Source organism: Chaetodon trifascialis, chromosome 8 (assembly GCF_039877785.1).
Source record: "Chaetodon trifascialis isolate fChaTrf1 chromosome 8, fChaTrf1.hap1, whole genome shotgun sequence".
Lineage (NCBI taxonomy): Eukaryota > Metazoa > Chordata > Actinopteri > Chaetodontiformes > Chaetodontidae > Chaetodon > Chaetodon trifascialis.
Window position 1 is genome coordinate 13,297,086 of NC_092063.1, and position 14,408 is coordinate 13,311,493.

The 14,408-nt window shown below is 41.8% G+C and overlaps 2 protein-coding genes across 2 annotated transcripts in view; one reads left to right on the top strand and one right to left on the bottom strand.

The window, feature by feature from the left end:
• znf740b (zinc finger protein 740b) overlaps positions 1–14,408 on the top strand; it is a 60,144-nt gene that overhangs the window by 8,290 nt on the left and 37,446 nt on the right. The window lies entirely within an intron of this gene.
• Positions 8,676–12,929, bottom strand: copz1 (COPI coat complex subunit zeta 1). The gene is made up of 9 exons (XM_070968983.1): positions 12,861–12,929; positions 12,341–12,409; positions 11,877–11,958; positions 11,694–11,785; positions 10,483–10,538; positions 10,288–10,365; positions 10,114–10,165; positions 9,986–10,024; positions 8,676–9,329 (listed from the first exon to the last, which is right to left on the bottom strand). Exons 1-9 carry the CDS (start codon positions 12,876–12,878, stop codon positions 9,282–9,284), a joined length of 534 nt encoding a protein of 177 aa, XP_070825084.1. The 5' UTR covers positions 12,879–12,929; the 3' UTR covers positions 8,676–9,281.

Here is a 14,408-nt window from a genome sequence, read left to right on the forward strand (position 1 = left end):
CATTCCACCTTTTATTGGGAATTGTGGTTGCAAATAATAAATATGTATAATTAGTTAGAAACGTTGCTGTCTAGAAGTATAATTATGAAACTGGGTAATCAAACTTTAAACATGCGTAAAAGTGTGTGCTGATAGCTGATGCCCACATTCCTCAGAGAGGAGGAAAGAATTTCTCCAAGTACACTGCCCCGTCATTCTGCATGCATAGGTATCGCCACATCAGTCGTACGTTAGGAAGTACAGATCATACCCTTTAGCACCTTCTTCTTTGCTATTGACCAGTTCCTTAATTAAAGCATTAGGATAGGCAGGATGAGATCAGCCTGAAGGCTGCTCGGAGTGTGCGCTTTCCCCCATGGGAGACATCCCCTCCCTCTGCAGCCTGATTTACAGCACCCACAGGCCCCCGGCACTTAACAATGGACCTCCTTAAGTGAGGTAGATGGGGAGGAGACCAGAGAGAGGGAGATAACACTCCATCTTCATACACAAAGTGCTGAAATCATCTTGGTTCGAAATCATTTCTGTGAGACAGACTGATCATGGAGTCAGTCCAGAGGTAAAAAGTAGGAGTGCTGCCTCGTGCTCAGTGTGGCTCACTCCATCAGGAAGGAGAGCTCTGTTCAAGAGTGATGGCCAGCTCTCTGCACGCTCACCTCTTCTGTCAGAGAGATTAAAAAAATAGGTCCTCCAAACAAAAATTTCCCCCGACAACCAGTAAATCTAAGCTGACTGCACATACTGTGGGTCTGTAAACACATGGGTGGTTCAGAGGTTTACAAAAACAAGTACTCAGCACCAGGAACCTTCTGTCTCCTACAAATGTTTGGATGCCCCCTGATCAAATACATCACAGGCATACAGCGAATGATTGAAACCCTCACAACAATAGATCCTGCTATCTCCCTCTCCCCGAGGTGTGGGAGAGCCTTTTCATCTCAGGCTTTGATTAATAAAGGAATCGCTGGTTGGCTGAAGGCAGCGGTCTGCCCCCACCCCACCCCCCCACCACCACCCCTGAGCATCCATCATGCTCGTGACAGCCCACCTCTCTGTGTTAATTAGCGGTGATATTTAAGCTGTCTGAGGTGTTCCATGGCCGTCAGCGTGCTGGTGCTGCTCATCATTAAAATTTCAATTCATCTGTCCGGGTTACTCCCATTTTCCTGGACACCTCAGTGAACACGTCCTCAAACGCTCACCCAGGCCGAGTGCTCACTGCGAGTGGCAATCAGGCCGTGACAGTGAATGAGAGCACAACGACTGGTTTTCTTTAATTGAAAATCAGAAATGTAAAGACCACCGAACGGGGGAAATTAAATGAGTCAACTGTGAACGTGACCCTGTTGGTGTACTCACTTTCTTCTTAAATGCATTTTAATGTTAACCCAACTGTGTCAGCATAATTGTAAAAACATCAATTTGACTTATCACACTCGCTCAATAATTATTTGATATTACATGAAAGAAGCTGCCATAAATCTAAAGTTCTCGTCAAACAATGAGCAGTGAAGGTGTGAGTGCATTACTTATTAATGATTACCAAATATTGTAATATTCTCTAGTACTGGGGGCTATTATTCAGAAATAAATTATGTATGGTGCTGAATCCTGGTCTGCCTTATAACCAAAAGGCATCTTGCACTAATATGAGAAGTTTAGTGATATGAAATTAGAGAACATCTGGTTTAATGATGAGACCTAGCAAACGGCAGCCATTTTACACCATTCTAAGATGGACAAAATGGCCTCCAGAGCGTACATAAAGCTGGTGTGCACAAAGTGTCCATACTGTGCCGGTGTGTTACTCTTACCAAAATCTAGTAAACGTATGGAAGTCACAGAAGGGAAGTCTGCCAGCAACCTGCCTCACAGAGCATCTCTGATGGGGAATGTTCTGTCGAATCCTGCTTCAAACTGTCCCATATTCAGATGTCTGCCACCACTTTTCTAATTAGTGTAACTCAACAAGATTAATTAGATTCTGCGTATCATTCCCAGTAGTCAAAATACAACACAGCAGAGAGGAGAAGCGAACGTCATCAACCATCTGAGTGCTAACAAGGGAAAAGTCAAGTTCGGCCTACTTGCATATTTTGATACATTCAAATCATGAATATTCATACATGAAAATTAATCTCCAGTCAAAACCTGAACCTGCATCAAAATCAATTTTTTGTAATTTTGCTAAATCGCACGGGGAACGGGAAAGCAGAGGCACGAAAAAGGCCATAGGCTTGACTAAATTGACATGTCACAGATGTCAATAGTAAAATGACTGATGGCTGAATTCCATTTAGCTGCTTTAGTTTCTTGGTTTTGTCAAAGATGCTCTATAACAGTGTTTCTCAACTCCGGTCCTCGGGCCTCCCTGCCCTGCATGTTTTAGATTCAAATGATCAGCTAGTCATCAAGCTCTGCAGTGGCCTGATAACGAGCTGATCATTTGAATCAGGTGTGTTGGAGCAGGAAACATCTAAAACATGCAGGGCAGGGAGGCCCGAGGACCGGAGTTGAGAAACACTGCACTATAACAAAGAATGACGCGCTACAAGCTTCGCCAGTAGTATGAAAAGGTGTACACTTCCTGTCTCCTAAGTGGGAATGATTGCCTCTCCTACCCATTCCCACTAACGCTTTCCTGTTGCTTGTCTCCTAAAGGGGCAGGACAGTGGCAAAACCCATGTGACACAGATACAGGAAATGACTATTAGTTACACCTGTGCCTTTCCAACTATGACTAGTCAAAATGTCGTCCATGAAAGAGGACTATGACACAGTAAAAACAATGTCAGTAATACACAGCACTCTCAAAGAGAGGAGGCCTGGACACTTTGTATGAGGGCACCCGGCTCGACCACGTCCACCTTTGCTCAGGCTCTGCATTACTCAGATATATTCACAAAGATCAAGTTCAGTTGTGCAGGACCTTGTTGCTGAGATTTATTTGGCCACACAGAGTCATCCACATTCCCCTTGACAGGATGGACACCCCGGCGCCCTGCCGACTGTGTAAAAATCACTTTCCAACAGAGGTGCGTTCAGCCTCGGCAGATACATTAACATGCCTTGGCCTTACGCCACCCTATTAATCCACAGCTTGTTTGGACACGTTTGGACTGAGCTGCTTCTCCAGGGAACAGCCAACCAGTGACAACAAGAAGAGATTTGGCCTTCGGAGGCGCTGGATGCTCGATGCACTGCGGGAAGACGTATTTATCTGGGAAGCCACAACCTTTATGTTCCACAGACCAGAAACACATTCAACAAATATAGGAAGGGATGAACATAAAGCCATCAGTTTCATCTTCAGTTTATCAGAATAATAATTTGCAGCAAAGCTTTTCCCATGACCTCAAAACTTGCTCACAGTTTGAGTCCAAAAAGAGACACAATTATATATGAGACCTCAATGAATTGGCTAACTCTACACAGGTATATTTGTCTCAGCCTCTTCTAACTCGCCGCCAAACTATCCATCATTCCCCTGAGTTCAGAGGGATCATGTCTCTTTAAGATGTAAAAGCTGTTTTCTCTCTCTTACATGGCACATTGTCAGGGGGTACGCTGTTTAACCCCAAGTTATCAAGTTCATGAGAAGGTCTCTTAAGAAATTATGCAATCCCACATGACAAGGCAAGTCCAGGGCTTTCCTCTGTCTCTTTATTTTCTGACAATTTTCCACTTGAGCAGACGACCTCAAGTGTGAAGTGAAAGAGTAAAGAGAGGGATTTGATATCCAAGGGAAACGGTGCGTGAATCCACTCGGGGTTGATAGACAGGGCAGGGGCAGCCATGCTTTTTACCCTTAGAGATTTCCATGGGTCAAGGCTGTTACAGGGCCACATTCTCGCTCTTCTTGATCCTGTCAGGGTAGACTGTCAGGCTGATGAAGAGATAGGCCGCAGATAGATGATGGCGTCGCACGAACGCTGCGGTTGCAGTGAGCAGATGCTGTAGTCAAAGTGACTTTGGCAGTTTGCTGCTGTTGATCAGCTATGCCGATACATGCATGATTTACTCAGTCATTTAGGATCTATGACCCCCCCCCCGAAAGGCAAACGAAAATCTGCTGATCATGAGAGGTGTGGAATGAAGAAGAAAGAAGACAAATGCACTTTCCAACTCAGGTAGAAAAACCTCAAATCAGAGGCAGAGATGTTAGATGAGCACAATCATACACATTATCATTCCCCTTTCTTCACAGATGCTTGGATCATTTTCATATTTTGCAAGTGTTTGTGGAAAGACACCTAGCATTTTCCCCTGTCACACATTTCTCTGTCTTCCTCTGTGCTCTCAAGAAGGTCTCTTCTCTCATGACGTCAGGACTATTATACTCGAGCGCCACCCCCCCTTCAGGGATAAGATTTTACGATTGCAACCTGACACCATTTCTGTGTCCTATAAGCGACAGAGCTGTAACTCACTTCAAAGGCAGGAGGCATCAAATCACAGTGCACCCATAAATTAACCCGTCGAGTCTTGGCCAATGAGAAGGCAGCATTAAATCTCAGCTGTCACGCTGGCGGCCAATGGAAAGACGATGGCAGTAAATCTGTCAGGCCAGCGTCTGTTAACGGTGTTGTGGTGTGGTTGGGGAATCCACGGGAGGGAGGGGAGAAAGTGAGAAAGAGTGGATGACAGAGGGAGGAGGGAAGAAACTGAGGGTTCGGAGCTGTGCAACAGAAAATGCCTTTCTTTACATTCTTTGGCCCTGCTGCAAGAACACAGTCGCAAATACTGTAGTAAAAAAGAGGTGAGCGAGCGGAAGAATTCTTTCGAGCAAAGCAAGACTAAACATGGCTCGAGGAAAAACAGGAGAAACAGAATATATGTTTCCCTGATGGATGCAGTGAGAGTTGAATAACACCAGCAGAAACACTCATAAAGCTTTACGACCAGCATGGCTGTGTCTGATGTTGACTGTCTACAGTGAAAATGACTGATGGCCCTTCTTTAGTGCTCTTCTGCATCGTTGCAAGACCAAAAGCTGGTGTTGACTGTTTGTTAATAGCAGTAACCTCTGACTGCCATGACTCTTACACCTTCAGGAGCAGCAGCTAAACGCTACCCTCTGGATTACAGGGAGGGTCCGGTTGAGCCCGTCCACAAACCAGATGTGCCCCTGCTGTGCAGCTCCAGATGATTATGGAGTACAGCAGAGCAGAGCAACTATGCTTGAGAATTTCTGTTTTGCCATCTAAACACAAAGAAACACAACACTTGCTGAATCTAACCAGCACCAGCTTTGAACAGAGAGTATTCGCATCCAGAGTGCTTCTACTATCACTCTTCTGAAGCATGCTTTCACTTAAGAGTAATGCACTGCACGGGCACAGGAGAACTGTGGGGAAAACAGCAGAGGGAAAACACATCAGGTAGAATATTTCCTCGATTAACAATGCCCTTGGTGGTGCACTTTCATTATCCTATCAAAGTTGAACATTTTCATGCAATAAATCTTAGAGGTATCATAAAATAACTGGTCCTGCAAAGGCAATGCTATTCCAACCCAAAGAAAAAGCTTCCTCTTAAGAAAGCCCACAATTTTTTCACCAACCTGTAACGACTTCCAATAAACCAGCCACATTTGTGGTGACGTTTTTATCTTGCATCAACAAAAAAAAATTAAACATTAGCATCAGAATTTACAGTCATCTTATGTCATTACCATGAATACCTTTTTTTTTCTTCAGAAACATAAACAATGTGTTGAGTTATGGCAAAGGCAGGCAAGAGTGCAGTGGTGGAGGTGTTGTTTTTGGCTGGCTTTTCCTGGAGCGGCCATGATTCTCTATTCTATGAGAATCCATAAACAGACCCAGAGAGGGCAACTGGGGCCATAAACCACGTCACCCTGGTGAGATGCTGCTGAAGCAAAGCGAGCAGGCCCGGGCCCATACCTCTTCCTCCCTGCATGCACACAAGCACACAACCGCACACGCGTTGAGCAGCCTTTAATGACCTATTTGAAGATGTTATGTTTGCACTGATTGCACAGGTATGATGGTGCTTTAGTTTACCTTTAAAACTGAGGAAATGCAGCTCAACGATAAACAACATAAAGGCTTATTTCCTCTTCAAATTAGGTTGTTTTGTTTTGTTTTGTTTTTTTCAAACATTATGTTAATATCATTACGTTTAATCCATTATCTATTGGGTGGAAATGTGAAAGCACTAGAAGTAAAATAGCCTTGTTAATTTTAATACACTGGGTCATTAAACATCATGTGGGTCTTGGCCTTTGTCCTGCTCAGACAATATAATGGCACTTGCTTTAATATGTTTACTGTATTGGATCCAACATGCTGTCATTGTTTTCCCAAGTGTTGTTTCTCTTTAGCAGGGTAAGCCATTGGATGGGTGCTCAGACCCATTGACTATGACATAAAGACTCTGTAAGCTTACAGATGATGATAATTTACTGTCTCTAATTCACACGGTCCACTCACACACGCACACACAAGAGAAAGAGAGCGACTCTTTCACAGTATGCATCGATCAATTACAAGGCTCTAGCCCACACGTCTCTGACAATTTTACTGCATGTTATGTACAGCATGTCAAGCCATGGCGTTTCAAACTGTTATACTCATGCCTGTATAATTAATATAAATTACCTCGCTGGTTTTTTATGATGGTGCAACTGTAATTAGCGAATGAAAGCAAGTCACTGCGCCCCTGATGGTGCTGCAGGGCTATCTACATGAAAAGCGAGGATCTGGACAGGCACCTTGGGTGGGATCCTTTTTAACCCTCTCTCTTTCCTGTGGTGCCCTTGCTGGGATCGCGTCTAATCACATTTACTGCTGTCTACTTCTGCTGACCTCGTCCTCTCTAACCTTCATGTTTCCTCCTCTCAATGAAACCACACACTGACACAGTAGATGTCCTCATTATGCCAGCAAACTGGTGCGATAACACTATACTGGTGCAATAATGGAGTCCATTTATAATGATTACCTGTTCCTTTCTGACTGCACTTTCTGCTGTAAAACACTTAGAGAGCAGCATCAACACAGGCTTCATCCATGCTATCTCTGCAGCCGTAAAGAGACACAGATTCAAGGGCTGAATCAAACTGGAGCAAAGCCAAGACAATAGGTCCACAGGTCAGAGCCAATAACAGTTTCATTGACTACACTCCCCTCTGTTATGTGAAAACATCAACCCACATGCATGGAGAGGCGCACACACACGGACACACACAGCTGCCTTGTTCTGTGTCAGCTGCTGTCTGCCAGCAGTTCGCTCTGATTGATACAACATACAGAGCGTTTCTTTTTATGTTTTAGGCGTTGACCTAGAAATAAGTACTTTAATTTTCCCATTTCATTTTTCAATTGACACAAGGGCTCTGACCCAGAATATCTCAAATGTATTTTACTTGTAACAGAAATACTTCAAAAAACACACAGTATGTGCAAAGGAGTGATTGAATTGCAGTATTTTTTGAGCACATCACAATACCATTACAGCTTTTCTTTGCGTCGTTTTCTGCCCGACATGTTTGTGACTGATAGACGCAGCTCTTATCAAAGAAGAACTTCAAGATTTAACTGACTGACACTGGAGGAGGTATGAAATTTCCCATCGGGGAAATAAAGGGTGACATGCTCAAATTTACCTTCTGCATTCCAACCTTACCGCTTATGTGTGTGATCCTTTCCAGAAACTGCTCCAGGCCATTGACAGCCTCTACATCAAGAGCATTTATCTGCTTCTCACTTTGCTAAAATATTTCGACACAGATAACAGAAACTGAAAAAATGAACTGGCAACATGCTAGTTTGTGAAAATGCTACAAACATTGGCTTAAGGACTTTTGACTCAGGCCAACAGACATGTCACAGCATGCAAAGCATAGGAGGAGGCATCCAATTGTAAGAGTGACAAGGGAGGACACATGATCTGTAATAAGGCGTGCTGCCTAATGTGGTTCAAATTAGGCATGGTTGGCTCTGTTGGCAGCACAACCAGCACAAATCTCAGGCAGGAAAAACACCTTCAAGCGATCAGCATGAGAACATATGGGGATACCTAGCTGGAAGAATGCAGATAGATAATTTCTTCTCCTGTAATATGCACCAGGTACCAACATGATGTAGTGCCTATTCTCACATGCATTTCTCCCCGGAGTGTACCCTTCATTTGCATTAAAATGAGTGTATGAGGTTAGTGTGTGAAGGTGGGGTTGCACACATTGAGGCACACAATTCATGATGCACACAGTGGCTCTCCACAGAGCAGAAATGAATCAAGTATGACTCCATAAAACTTATCTGCATGTCACAGTAACACAGCAGTGTGCGCTCCTGATCATAGCTGCATGAGTGCGTCTCCTCCCTTCTCTACCTTCTCGTCTGCAGTTCTAATGTACCTCAGCCACGCACTTTGCAGCACACACCAGGAGATGGCGCCCCTGCTCTAGTGTCTCTGGCTCTAGCTGAGGTCTTGAAGAACAAAGAGCCATGGCAGCTCTGAAATAAGGAAACACCAACTCTTAAAAGCCAGCTTGATTTGCAGATACAATTCTACGACAAACTATTTTAATACTATGACAACTACTCTGCAGTTCATGGCTATTCCGCTGCGGCTGACATTCTTAAAAACGATGGTGAGTGAGTGCAATGCTAAACACACAGCAGGTAGTGTTAGACATATCACAGCAGTTTACATGCCAGTGCCAACAAACATTTATTAAAAGTATCTGATGGTGGAAGATCCCCGCACAAGATATATTCAAAACATACCTCTGCCATCACAGGCACAACTGCAGTACTAGTTGTACACTTTTTAACCACAATATTCATGGAAATTAAATGATAGAGATAGTGCCTTAATACTTTGTACAGTAATGTGGAGGAGACAGGGTGCTGTCAAACAAGTAAAACCTCTTGTTCAAGGAGACATATGGAATGTTGCCACTGGCTATAATGAGGTTTATCAATGCTTTATAGACAGATACATTGGTGTAATAAACACACAGCTTCTGTAATGACAAAACAAAAACAGACCAGGCCAACCCTGCTACAGGAATGTACACCATATCTTATCACCATGTTGATTATGCAAATATAATGTAAGCCTGTGCAAAAAGAAAGAAAAAAAATGGAAAATGAAACTTTGTCGAGCAGTAGTCCTGGGAGTGTGGCTGGATCAGCCAGTGGTACCCCTCACAGCTTTGATTGAAGGAGTAGAAGGAAAGGGAGTATGTGGATCAGTGCCATGAAGACTGGGCTGAACAGCGGCTCACTGGTAGACTGGTGCAGGAGTGACTATCGTAGAAGAGACCACTTGATCTGTTCTTTGGCAGACTGAAGAACCTGAGGAAGAAAGCTAGGTTTGACCGAGCAGATCACTCCAATACAAACAGCGTACGAATGGCTACAGTGTGAGATAAACCCTTCAGGAAGAAAGTGTCAAACACAATGAAAAAACGACTGGCATCTTGTTGGGGAGGTTGAAGGAAGGAATGGAAAAAATTAATTGTTGAAAAACAGAACAAAGAAGGGTGAACGAGTAATGTAAATGAAGAGAAATATGCAAGATCTAATTAATCATCTTAATTCATTGAACGAAAGCCGAATCATAACCATAAAGTATGGGGATTGGGGACAGTCATTAATCACGGCCAGAAGAGGGATGGCGGTAGCCAGTCTCAGGCCTCTTAAATGACAACATTAATCAGGAGGAGCTCACAGACAGACAGACTCATGTGAGAACGAAAAGACGGAAACCACCGTTGGCTACCTACCACCTTACTACTGAATAATTAGTAATCATGCACACGTTCACACATTTAACACAATGCAATATATGACAACCTGGAGGCAAGTGACAAAGTGGGAGTGGAGGAGACTGATGCTGTAACATTGCCCTTGTAATCTTTGGCTCTGTCGTAATGAGTTTTAACAGTCAATAAACTAATGGAGCTTTTAAACTTTACAGCAGAGAGAGAAGCAATGAATGTTTTTCTCACCTGGGTGACGGTCTGCTCTGTCAAAGGCACATCATCCCCCTACAGGAACAATCATGTTATGCTTAGAGCTGACACAACCAACGTCAAACTATGTGGAGTAATTCTGAGCGGTGAGGAGAGGAGCTTACTCTGAGAGCCACACGGTGCACAACTTGCTGCGGGTCACTTTCCAGGATCACCCTGCAGGAGGCAGCAAAGACAGAGATCAACAATTAGTCATCCCAGAGACAAAATGCTGCACTAATACTGTAGTCATTTCAACATGACATGACTTGGCATCAAGCTGCTCAATTCTTACTTACCCTCCATCTACAATTTCATCCACAGCCAGGAAGAGCCCCTCCATATTCTCCAGCAAAGCCCTCCTCTCAACATTTTTTCTAATGAGTAACAACAAAACATACACGTCAAGCTTAACTTTCTACACGTCAGAAAAAGATTTGTGGTAAAAGTTTTACTGAGGTTTTGTGTAATGAAAAACAGCTGCCAAAACATACCTCAACATCTGACTGAGTGAATCAAAAAGGCAATTTAGAACAGCCATAAGCATGAGCTGTTGAGAATAAAAGAATGTATTAGAATCTGTTCATGTCTAATGAGCCCACATTGTTTTTCTATCATCTGGGAAAAAAAAGATCACTAAAGTAAAAAATCACTTGTTATGGTGTTCACAATGTTTCCTTTGGACCTTGAGGCACATCACGTCTTCTACTTTTCCTACTTACGCTAAACTTGATATCCATCTGTGCAGGCTCTAAACTATTGTTAGGTTATAAATAACAGACACAAAGTGCACAAATAATCCCATTTTATAATGAAAGAAGTTACTTTAATTACAAAAGTAAATTGTAAAATATAAATACCAAATGTAGACAGATTAGTTTGCACTGACATTATCATTTATTTTCTATAGCACCATGCACAGTATGCTACAATACTGACAGCCCAAATAATCCCCAAAAAATCTAAATCTATCTATCTGAATACTGATGGACTGGTCAAACTGGTCATACAAACATAGACACACACACACACACACACACACACACACACACACACACACACACACACACACACACACACACACACTAATTTCAATCAGGTCATTCTGTCGTTGAGAAATTTCTATGACAAAGGAAACCTGTATGACAGGTTTATTAATAATTTCTGATCTGAACAGATATCTATCATAAATGTCATCCTGAATTCAAAACACTAAAGAAAATGACGAATGAACAAACGACAAAACACTCCCACAAATGACATGGATAAGCACCACGCAATAGTGCTTCAGCTCTAAATACATTAAAATGCAAATGCATCATCACACACAATCAATTCTGACACAAAGTTGTAGCTGCTCAAAAAAACTTTAAAAAGATTGAATGACTGCCAAAATGTGAACGACAGAGTGGGTGGGTAAAATTAAGACTCATTATAAGAGGCGGCTCAAGCCCGTGAGTTTTTTTTAGTGATTTGGAATATCATATTACACAATTGATAGTAGGGTGACTATCAGTGGTTAAAAATGTACTGTTTGATCTCCAGTGATTCAAACCATCGCCTCAGCTGTAAGAGACAGGACAGGATTACTAACACTTTTGTTAAATTTATGTTTGTGTGACTTTGCTCGCTGCTCAATAGTTGGATTATAACTCTTACTTAATAACAGTTTGTTACAAAATCCTACAACTAATTTTAGGCTTACCTCATTTTCATGGGAACTTCCAATCACATAAAAGAAGAGGTCTATGTTGCTCTTGTAGACAACAGTGAGGCCCTCGAGTAATGCTATCTCGCCTAAGCACAAACAAAAAGAAACCATGCATGTTATTAGACATGTACTGAGGCAGGAAAAGAGATCATCTTTAACGTGGTGAACACATCTTACTGTCCGTCCTGTGTGTTTTGTTGAATATGTTCTTCTCAAACGCCTTCTGCTCCTTCACCGTCGGGTATGTATCATCATAATACTGTAGATGAATTTAAAGCATAGAGATTCTCATATGTTGATATGTAAATCTATAATCCACAGCACACTTTAATTGAGATTTTTTTTTATAAAAGCATCAGACTGGTGATATTCAATACTTTTCTTATTGTCACTAATTAAGAAAACAATGCATTAGTCAGTCTGTCAATACTTTCCAACTTCCTTCCTATTACTTATAACACAAATATAAAGTTTATTTTTTCAACTTTCAACAAATTCGTTGTTGTTTTTGTCTTTGGGGAAATTGGTTGATAAAAAAATACAGAGTACCACCAGGCTTATGCTGTAAATTCAGCTTTGACATGCTTCAGAAAAGCTCAACCAATCAGGACAATTGTGCTGAACAACTGTCTTTCTCATACCTTGGCGTAGAGCCTGTCTCCATCGTTGTCCAATATCAGAACTGCTTTGACAGTGTACAAGGACGGTTCCTGTTAAGGTAGATGATTGCACCTCATTAATTAGTTGCTGAAATGATCAAACAGTTCTCGAAGTCAGGCACCGAAAATGGACTAGCTCCGTGGGAACAACAAACTCTGACAAGATGGCAGTGGAGGCGCTAACATGGAAAAACTAAAATATACGCAATTCGACCAGTCACCAATGAGATAGTATTTAAATTAATTGCTTATTCACGAGGTCAGAAGGAAGACATGACACTTCCACATCACCAACAAACACATACACACGAAGCTAACTTCTCTGAGGCTAGCTGGTTAGCTAACACAGCCAACCGTTTCACCGTTACGCGAGTTAACTCGATAGTTTAATATTATGTTTCGGTAAGTTTCGGGCGAAACATCTCAGCGTATAAGTAGGTAAAATGGTGATAAGTTACATGATACGTATACTGTTCCAAAAAAATACATGGGGTAACATTACCAGTATGGGAGAATCCATCTTCTTTCTTGTTAGCAAACCAGCTAGCCGGGTAGCAGTAGGATACGTAATACGTACAGTAAATGAGGCTCTTTCCCATTGGCTGACGCAGTGCCGTGTGCTGTGCGTACAGGGCAAAGAGTAGTTCACTGCCAGGCCGCGGAGTCGGGAAACAGACCGATATCATTTATACTCAAAGTGAGCTGATTTAGCTCATCGTGAAGTACGTTCAGACTCACCAGCATCTGTAACATATTTCACCCCTCAGTGGGGAAAGTTGCTACTTGATAGTGTCCCTCAGACTAAGTCAAACATTGTATGTTCCACCAACCTTTTTTCTTTGTTATTCTATCTTCTGTTGTCCGGTAACATTACACATCCAAATCGTGCTGCCTGTTATTCCCTGATGTAATTCCCCTGTGATGGACTCTTTTTCATGTATTCTTCTTAACTGTAGTAGACTTACCTTTCAGGGGTTTGATTCAGAGTTCAAATTATTATTGTGAATCGTACATTTTGTGACTTAAGGCTGCTGCTGTTTTTTTTATAGGACTGCATGGTAACAAAAAAAAAAAAAAAAACTCACTTACAAGCCATTTTAGCTTGCTTGTACTCATCAACATCTTTTTTCAGGATCCTCCTACATTTAACCAACTCCAATTATCTTAGTTCCCACTTCTGGGAAGCATTTGGAAACCCAGGCTGATGGGGATTTCCCTCTATCTTACTCCACACATGACATCACTGTGTGGCCTTACTGTAAGATATTTTTGGTCTTGAGTTTCAAATAATACTGGAATATGTAGAGTTTTGAAAGCAAATAGTGGACAGCTATTATGTGACTGTAAAAAGCGCCTGGTTGAAAGATACAAATTATTTTGACATGCATTCATAACAGCACTGAAGGCAACCATGAAATGTGGCAATACTGCATGGTGTCAATACAATTTAGCCACTACGATTTCAAAATTACCCAGAGTGGGGAGGAAACAGTGTGCTGCCTTGATCTAGCTCACACTTAAAGGTTAAAAGATTCTCAGATGTCATTGTCATGCCATCTCATGTCAGTTACCACAAGCGTTCATACCTTTACATGTACATATAAACTATCCCAGTGATGATGACAACTGCCAGAGTTGGTCATGGTGATGAATGGAAGTATAAAAATGATACGACACATACTGTAAGATGAATGAACATTATGTATATACTGTATAATAGTTTTAACATGGGACATATCATTTCTTTTGAATAAATTGTATGAAAATTTCAACACATTTCATTGTGCAACCCCCTAAAATGGCAAATAAATGACCTCGATTCCTTTATTCATAATTAAAAAAAAATCATAAGTGGATCATAAATTGACCTCTTCAGAAAATCTTCAAAGTGGGATGTGAAGAAACTGTTCAAGATGTCTCTTATATATCTCCTGTTCAAGTTTAGCAAATATTTACCATATAATATTAGTCTATTGCTGGCAAATATTAAAAAGTAGAAATTAATAGCATAGCAATAAATACAGAGAATGAATGTGATCGCATGGGCTGC

What these genes read in the sequence shown, in the direction of transcription:
- copz1 (XM_070968983.1), bottom strand. An exon ending in GAAGTTCCCATGAAAATGAG is followed by an intron (nt 10,539 to 11,693) that starts GTAAGCCTAAAA and finishes TATTCTCAACAG; the next exon opens with CTCATGCTTATGGCTGTTCT. An exon ending in GATGAAATTGTAGATGGAGG is followed by an intron (nt 10,166 to 10,287) that starts GTAAGTAAGAAT and finishes TGCCTCCTGCAG; the next exon opens with GGTGATCCTGGAAAGTGACC.